We start from the raw sequence: 8,999 nt of genomic DNA on the forward strand, positions 1-8,999 counted from the left end.
TCATTTTCGCCATGAATAAATATGGAATCATAATTGCAAGTTAACCTTATAATGGCAAAATCGATTCTGTTGCAAGCCCATATACATAGAAAAAATACATTTAAACCAAATAATAATGTTATTGACCAATGTAATTTAATTTGGCACTTACAGTATGGAAACAAAATTCCAAGGCTAGTAATTTTATTGTAACCCTACATATATGTACACTGTATACAATTAAATGCTTTATTTACTATAGAGCTTAACAAAATGGTTTTGTTAAAGGTCTTTCAATAACTAATTGATTTTATCGTAAAATGGCCAAACAAGTATATAAAAATCTGTGCTTCGAACATAATTTCTTGTATACAACATGCATCACAAGTTCAGTTTGTTTAGTCAAAAGCTCCTCGCGTTTTCTGAAAATGAATAAATATCGATGTGCAACCGAAACCATCGTTCTTTGGTATATGTAACAAATATAGACGATTATAATAACTAGGGATTCCAAATGTGACATGTATGTTTTTGTATACTACTAAATAGTGATTTATCGAAAGCATTATTTCCTAAAGTGTGGAGCGGGCGGTAGGGGTGCGGCTGTTGTATAATATTGGCAGCTTGCGGGGTGCCTTTTTGGTCGTATGTATCAATGCTTTGTATGCGTGTATACATATATTTACATACATATGCAAATACGATTGAATTTACGCCAAGAATCATAAACCGCAAATAATGATTTTTTGAATACTTTAATCTTTTATTTGTTGAACCTAAAAATGCTTACTAAATAATACTCAATTACAAAGGACTTAAAATAATATAATAAAAAATGAAAACAAATGGGGAATACATTTGTTAATATCCATCTAATCTAATTAGTGTGCCTTGGCCTTGTATGTAATTTTCCACACTTCGAAAAGACAAATCGTAGAATGAAAGCGATAGAAAATCGCCAGTGGCATAGAAATATGTGTAATAATTGTCCAGCCCCAAACACCAAAAAACTCAAGGTGCGACTCACGAAACACAGCGCGTCCTTTAATAAGAGTGTTGACAAACCATATGGCAATGTTTGCAACTAACAAAAACGTAATAATCTCCCGGCCGGGCTTACGACGCACTTGCTTAGATCCCTTGCAGCGGCGATGGCTAGCATGTAGTATAAACATCGTCTGCAATGACGTCTGTACCACACCAAAAACCTCGGCAATAATGCCTTCAACTCGGTCTGGTACCGTGTCCCATTTTGCAAAATAGCTGCCAAAAATACTGAACATCCCATACAAGTAGACGCCTGTCTGGGCCACTACAAGTAAGAGATTATCCAAATCCATTGAATGGTGTTCGTCGCTCGTATCCTTGATGTACCTCAGATCACGCATTAAGATCATGCCTGTAATAATAGAAATACTAAAAAAGAAATGCAATGTTTTAATCTACGTACCTGTTATTACTGCGGAGGCGCACATGAAGTACATAAAAGTCTCCCAAAGTGTAACTTCCTGGGTTGCGATGAGTTCGTAGCCGGGTTGTGTATACAGCACAAAGTACATAATCATTGAGATTATAGTCATAACAATAATTAGTATGCCGAAAAAGAGACCTTTGTGAGACTGGGAGCAATCGACAGAGAAGTGGTGTGCCGGCTTCTGTGCAATTGGCTTTACTGAGTTTTTACGTGTCTTGTCGATGTCCGGTATGGATTTAACAGTCTTCCACATCTCAAATAAAATTACTGCGCAAATCAATGAGTATTCAATCGTACACGGAAAAAGAAATGGTGACAGTTGTTGGACTAATGCACCCATGATTGTTGTACGAGAGCATCCAGTAAAAGAGGCATGTGTAGGCGCTGCTATTATTGTAATATTACTAACCGACGTCGACATATTCGCTAATATGTTGTGAACCATGCTTTCTACGGAGCGGTTTTGCATTTTTAATCCTATGTAATGTTGGCCGTGAAGTTGTAGCGATTCGTTTACGGCTGACCAGTCAGGACCTCCATGTGCTCCGCTGTGTAATACGGGATCTTGGCCTGGATCAATGTCATGGTGGCTTATATGAAATATTTCGTGTTTTGTCTCCTCCACCAACACGTATAACCACTCACACAAATTTGTGGCCACCATGTGCATGAGCCCAAATCGCGATGTTACCTTGTGCCGCGCCATGTCCATATACGTGGTGTTTAGGAAGATAAACTGTACTTGGGCAATGCATAGGATCATGCGGCAGATAGGAGTGATAGCTACAAAGACATCGTGGCATCCAGCATGACCATTTAGTTCAAAGAATTGACCAAATTCCAATCCTGAATATACCATTGTACCAATAGCGAAGGCAATGGCGCCAACGCGTAGATAGAAGCTTCCGAAGTGATTCACTTTGTGTTTCAGGTGTATATTGCTATTTTTTTCGTCTAAAAGAATAGGGTCACAATATAAGGGTTTTTTTTTTGTTTTTTACTTATAGATTTTTAGCAAATGAGTTATTTTCCGGATTTACTCTAATTGTGTGTCAAACTGTATTTTAATATAAAAAGTTGTTTAATTCAATTAAAACCTATGGTTATATTTATTGAATTACTAATCCTTTAAGAGATTTACTTGATTTATAAACAAATTTGTTAGAAATATTAAAGGAAATTTTTCTTTTTTATATAATTTTAGAGTTTATAACTTTGTACGTTGCAGTAAGACTTAAAAAAAGTGAAACGGAAAATAACAAGTCGTTAGATCATTGGATAATCATTCACGATAATTATTGTATGTATTAGACTTACGAAAGTCCTTGAGAGCATTGAAGAGTGATCGATTACGGAATGCACTTATGTACAAAAATATGACAAAAAATATGCTGACAGCATATAAATAAACATAAAAGCCCTGGTACACATAGGTTGGTATTTGATCTGATATGACTTCCGTAATAGGAAGGCATACACCTAACAGGACTAGCAACTTGCAATAAGTGGCAGACAATGCCGAGCTGATGGCATCGCTATAAAAAAGAAGGTAATTAGTTTATTGCATTTTATGCAATGATAATTAAGTTCTTACTTGCCCGTTCTCCGGTTTTTTTCTTTTTGCTGTTTGGCTTGAAAGCTTTTTGCGCCACTGTCGTAGTTGGCACTGGAACCGTTGCGAGCACTTCCAGAGCCACTTTGAAAATTGATGGTCGCCGTACTGCCGTTAACAGTTCCATTGGGATTTCTTATGTGGAAAAAAAATTGAAAAAATGAATGGCATGTTATTAACAGTTAATGATAACATATATTATAAGGCATATGCATTTTTGGTAATATGAATGCCAGCTGTACCCTGCATTTCTATAGTTGCGTGGATGTAGAAAATTACTGGGATCTTTCCGTCCAGGGCCAGACTGTCGTTGGGTCAGGATCTCCTGCAACAGTATAGAAGGACGGCGGGACACCTGGAGTGTGCAAGCTGAGTCGTCACGGTGTATACCGATAGCTGGGAGTGGTAAGAGAGCCTGACGCTGGTTACTGTGCTCCACCAGTTCCAATGTAGTCTGCGATTTCGCTAGCGGCGAAATAGGGTGTGACATGATTGGTATATTATGGTGACCGCAATGATCACATGCGGTACGAGCGTACCGTTTCACGGAGTTAGAAGTAGCAGCAATGGATGTGTTAACGTTGCCGGAGATTGCTGGTGTACCCGGCGGTGTCGTCGTGGCGGGCGATAGACGAGAGAAGGATATCGATTTTTTCGGTTGCCTTATTGTAATATATTCGCAGCTGTCGGTAAGTGCTTGATTTCTGATATAAAGTTGCGATTTAAACAGTTAAAAAGAGTCGGTGAACGCCTGCTATTTAAACTTGTCTGCATACACGCATACACATTCACATGCACAATGGGACTTAAAATATACTAAAGCAAGGTATCCACTCGCACTGGTCAGCTTTAAGTTCGCAAATCAACTGACATGACCACAGAAGATTTGTTGGTTATGGGTAACAATCAGCGCGACTTCTTGTTGACGATTTAAAAATATGGATATCGCAAGGCTGGTCAGTCGGGCATCAGTTTTCTAATGGGTTTTTGATTGATTTTGTGGAAACTTATACTTGATGAGCTTTGCAATACTTTCACGCTCATAACGAAGCTATGGTCTTTGGTAGGACTGAAGAGCCCGTAATTAGCCAATATAAGACCAGCACACGGGCGGTAAACTATACAGGGTTATCACTAACTGATAAACAAAATGAGTATGTTTGTATCAATCAAAGGCAGTTTGGACACATGCAATTGTTTTTGTTTTTCAAACGGAAATATTTTTATATAATTCGTTCCAATATAATTAGTAATTTGCTATTTACTCAAGTTTTTTATCGTGAACCTTATTCGTTTGAGGTTTTAATGTATACAAGTACGTTATAAAATACACATATACACTGTACATTTTACAACATTATTTGCTAAAACATCTAAAGTTCCTTAATACACGTATATGCTATATTAGTATAATGGATGCGTATTAGATTAATGGAGTTAGCAACATTGTGGTCCAACCTTACATTTATTAGATAATAAGAATTTAAATTATTCAAAGCTATGACATTTTATGTATGTGCTTGAATTATTCTAAGAAATTATACAAATTTGTACACCTTTGGTAACTTTGGAGATTTTTTAACAAAGTATATATGCCAATACGTAACCGAATTGATTTCTAAATCTGTTTCTGTTATGATATTCATACAACTTACGTTATACCTTTGACGGTAAATCGTGCTGTGCTAATTTTGTACTAATCAGCTTTGTATTTTATTAACAAAGATTAGCTAAATGAAATATCAAATAGAATCTTTTGCTTAAATAAAATAAAAGTAATATAAAAATAGTTGAAGTTGAAGAAAAGAGAGCTTTACTAGGTGAACATTAAGCACAGGCATGAAATAATGTGAAATATCTGTGTAGAAGTAATTATAATTAACTATGCATAATTGTTTGTTGGATGTAATCTAGAAGTAGGTTAAAGTAAAAGACTTGACAAATAATCGAAGGCTATCGCTAACTAAAATGATAACTAACTAAATCATAACTATTATTTTTTTTCGTCATATCTGTATTCTGGCCGGAAGACCGTTGCATAAAATCATTGCGATCAATATGTATTTTTAAACAAAGGCTAATTAATTTACAAAGCTTTTTGGAATTAAAAGTACACAAGCTAAGAAATTCAATATATGATACATATACACTATACACTATGCAACATCATATGACCGCTATTGATTTTTGCCATTTTTGCTTTATAGTCTATTTAACAAGCAAAAGTTATTTTTGAAGAGTATTATATTTTTTCTAAGCTATATATCTATTGGCTTTCACTTATGTTAATCTTTTTGCAATCGATATCAATATTTCGAAAATTTAAAAAACATTTAAAATTTGGTTATTGGTTATTTGGTTGGTTTCATCAAACGCGGTAACACAAAATTTGATTATGTTGTTAGTGTTATTTGCGCATTTAAAATTGACTACTTAATTTTATAAGTACATTAATATTATCATCATTGTTATTATTATTAAACAATAGTTACAAGATATCAGTCCAACGTTTAAATATTATTGTTTGCTACGGTCTTGAGATAATACTACACTTTATTCTGGGTCACTTATACAACTTATCTACTGAATTCTTATACACATTCACACACACATGCAAACACGATATCATCGTTGATTTGTCTACAAAAATATTTACAAATGTACAACCTTAAAATTATTATTCAATAGTTAGGTCATTTTAAATGAAAACACACACTTTTTGGTTCGTGCCACATCATCTTGGTAATGAACGCGTTGCTTTGTTTTCCACAATAAAATCGGTTCATCGTAAAAACCGTTTGTATTTATGTTGTTTAGCGACATATTTAAATTCATTTGGGCGAGGCTTAAAACGCAGTTTCAATATTAACCATGCGTAAGAAATGTCAACAAGCTTGAGTTCCACTAATTTTCCAGATAACGCGACTTTGTAAAAGAGCATACGCTGTTTACAACTATTCAGCAGTATGTCGCCTGAGTTACTAATAGCTTTTAATATTTTTGTCAGCTACTGCAGTCGACTGTGCTGTCTGTGAATCTATGTTTGAGTAGTTGATTAGCGATTTTATTGGCTTTCTCTTTTTGCCGTTGCTTGATTACTTTTAGTACACAGGCTAACACAATTTCAAATATATGAGACCCAAAATTAAGCGACTATGCCAGCTTATAGTATTATAGGAATCTGCCTACAAAAATATTACAGAAGATGTACACTTTTGTCTGTAAACAAGAAGTTAAGAGATATTTGCTCATATTACAGTCTTATTACAAAACAAGTTAGAGTGTTCATACGGTAGTGCCCGGCCGGGAAATACACGTTATTTATAAAATGTTCCGGGCATAAATTTATGTAAACATAAATGCATTCGAATGTGCTGTTATACCAAAGAGCAACATTATTCTTGGTCAAAATTCTTGTAAAAATGATACCCTCAATTATCCTATATCATTATTATACCCTGAACCCATCAAAAATGGGTATAAGAGTATGATGTATTTGTGCAAAATCCAAATGTATGTAACAGGCAGAAGGAAGCATCTCCGACCCCATAAAGTATATATATATATCTGTCCGTCTGTCTGTCTGTCCGTCTATCCGTATGTATGAACGGAAGGATCTCAGAACCTATAAGAGCTAGAGACTTGAAATTTTAGATGTAGCTGCTCCTAGTGCCTGCGCAGATCGAGTTTGTTCCGATAATCAATAACTTACTCCGTTTCCAAGCAATCGATAAATAATAAACGGTAAATATTAAGGGCTAGAGTCACCAAACTTGACATATAGCTTCTAAAATAAAATATATATATGCATTTGATGTTGGAAGAAGAGGGTTTAGGGTATTCCCTAGTCGGGAGCTCCCGGCTAGAACCTCTTACTTGATTTGATTATTATTTGGTCAAATCCCATCCGATTTTCATAAGGTTTGGGCATTTGTTCATGGTTTGGCCTCTATATTTATTTATTCGTTTTTCTAGGTTTTGCCCGATTTGCTTCAAATTTATTTCAAAAGCTCTACATAAGAACTTAATGAATAAGTGCTTCAGCGATTTGGAAAATTACACCCACAACAGTGTGAACAGAATGAATCTTTTTTGTTTACCGCTCGATCAGTTTCAAACTCATTATACCTTGAACCCATTAAAAATATAATGGTTATTGTATTTGTGCAAAATCCAAATGTATGTAACAGGCAGAAGCAAGCATCTCCGACCCTATAAAGTATATATATTCTTGATCAGCACCAATAGCCGAGTCGATCTACCCATGTCCGTCTGTCTGTCCGTCTGTCTGTCCGTCTGTCTGTCTGTCCGTCTATCCGTATGTATGAACGCAAGGATCTCAGAACCTATAAGAGCTAGAAAAATTTGAAATTTGAGATGTAGGTGCTCCTAGTGCCTGCGCAGATCGAGCTTATTTCCGATAATCGATAACTTACTCCGTTTCCAAGCATCAAATGCATACATATATTCTATTTTAGAAGCTATATGTCAAGTTTGGTGACTCTAGCTCTTATTATTATAACAAATATGCTTTGTTTTCCTGTTACATACCCAAAAAGGTGAACATAATGATTAATGTTTCATTTTGGCGCTTTTAACACCCTTCATTCACCGTTTCAATAGCACTGCGTATCAATTTCTTAGACGAATACTTTGTTTCAATAAAATAATTTTAATTCTTTTGATTCTATTATAAAACAGCATTTTTATTAAGTATTTATAAATTATTTGTTCGTATTCGATTCCATTGGAACATATCTTACAATTAAATATTACATTAGAGGTGTATACAACATAGTCTCACCTAAATGTAACCGATGGCATCCGTACGTATTTTATTTCGTTGTTAGAATCCAGCATTAAAGCAATCCACAAATTGTCTTAAAAATTATTTTGAATCAAGGTAAAAAAGAACGAACTATTTTAAATGAGAAATAAAAGTGTAGTAGGCTGCTGATGTAAGAAAACTAAAACACGAATGCCTTTTGAAATTTGTTCTTATCGTTTCGGTTTGATAGTATTAGGAATTATGCGTGACTCGACATTGAATGTGTTTTATTGGCAGCGCGTTTATACAAGCATGTATGTGTAAGTTCTTTATAGTTAATGCTTGGGTATTAAATTGTGTTACCGAAGCGCACGAGTTTTGTCAGTGACAAATGACTGTATGTATATATGTGTTTGGGTTTCAAAAATTAATAATTACTTTCAGTAAACAAGTAACGCAGATACTTGTTGTTTCAATAATATGTTTATGAAACAAGTAAGAGGTTCTAGTCGGGAGCTCTCGACTAGGGGTTATCCTGACCCCTCTTATTACACCGTCAAATGCTTCTGAGTGTGTGTGTTTACATACAGAAATTCTTGGAATTTGCGCTAGCTACCATAAACACGTGGGTAACCAAAACCTGTTTTTTTTTGTGGTTCTTAACCGATCTTGATGAAATGTATAGCAGTAGATCCTATTGTCCACAAAAATATTCGTTTATTCTCCAAAATTCAATTGACTTTAAATTGTGGCCCAATTTGCTAAAAAAAATCAGGATTTCGAAATCAATTGTTATTTATTTCTTGGAAACGGAGTAAGTTATCGAATATCAGAAACAAACTCGATCTGCGTGTGTACTAGGAGGACCTACAGCTTACATTTTAGCTCATAGGTTTCGTTCGTACATAGGGATGGACGGACAGACGAAATCAAGATGAAACAATTGTCTACGGGGTGGCGAAGACACAATAACCTCCCAAACATATGTATATTCGAGTTGCAATATACTTATATCCATAAATAGCTATGCAAGGGTGTTTTCACCCAAAAAAGCAATTACCGGAACATATTTTCCGTAGGAGTTTTTAATAAAGTGACGTCAATAAGGTTTTACTTATTTCCCTATTTTCCTCGGATGGCACAAAACTGTAAGGCTCTGTTGAAAT

General features: G+C 35.1%; 1 protein-coding gene across 3 annotated transcripts; it reads right to left on the reverse strand.

Moving 5' to 3' along the window:
• Window positions 1-737: 737 nt before the first annotated feature.
• OtopLb (Otopetrin-like b) lies at window positions 738-7,978 on the reverse strand. Of its 3 annotated transcripts, XM_002060319.4 has the most exons (6): window positions 5,782-6,031; window positions 3,308-3,769; window positions 3,048-3,200; window positions 2,771-2,988; window positions 1,430-2,407; window positions 738-1,378 (listed from the first exon to the last, which is right to left on the reverse strand). In XM_002060319.4, the coding sequence occupies exons 1-6, from the start codon at window positions 5,898-5,900 to the stop codon at window positions 861-863; spliced, it is 2,448 nt and encodes an 815-aa protein (XP_002060355.3). In that variant the 5' UTR covers window positions 5,901-6,031; the 3' UTR covers window positions 738-860. The 3 variants fall into 3 exon arrangements, with proteins under 3 accessions (XP_002060355.3, XP_032289370.1, XP_070067197.1); XM_032433479.2 differs by lacking the exons at window positions 3,308-3,769; window positions 5,782-6,031 and adding an exon at window positions 7,870-7,978; XM_070211096.1 differs by lacking the exon at window positions 3,308-3,769 and having other exon boundaries at window positions 5,782-6,029.
• Between the last annotated feature and the right edge of the window lie 1,021 nt (window positions 7,979-8,999).

Source organism: Drosophila virilis, unplaced genomic scaffold, assembly GCF_030788295.1.
Source record: "Drosophila virilis strain 15010-1051.87 unplaced genomic scaffold, Dvir_AGI_RSII-ME tig00002234, whole genome shotgun sequence".
Classification (NCBI taxonomy): Eukaryota; Metazoa; Arthropoda; class Insecta; order Diptera; family Drosophilidae; genus Drosophila; species Drosophila virilis.

What these genes read in the sequence shown, in the direction of transcription:
- OtopLb (XM_002060319.4), bottom strand. Translation starts at nt 5,900, where the DNA reads ATGAATTTAAATATGTCGCTAAACAACATAAATACAAACGGTTTTTAC. An exon ending in CAATGCTCTCAAGGACTTTC is followed by an intron (nt 2,408 to 2,770) that starts GTAAGTCTAATA and finishes CTATTCTTTTAG; the next exon opens with ACGAAAAAAATAGCAATATA. An exon ending in CGCCTCCGCAGTAATAACAG is followed by an intron (nt 1,379 to 1,429) that starts GTACGTAGATTA and finishes CTATTATTACAG; the next exon opens with GCATGATCTTAATGCGTGAT.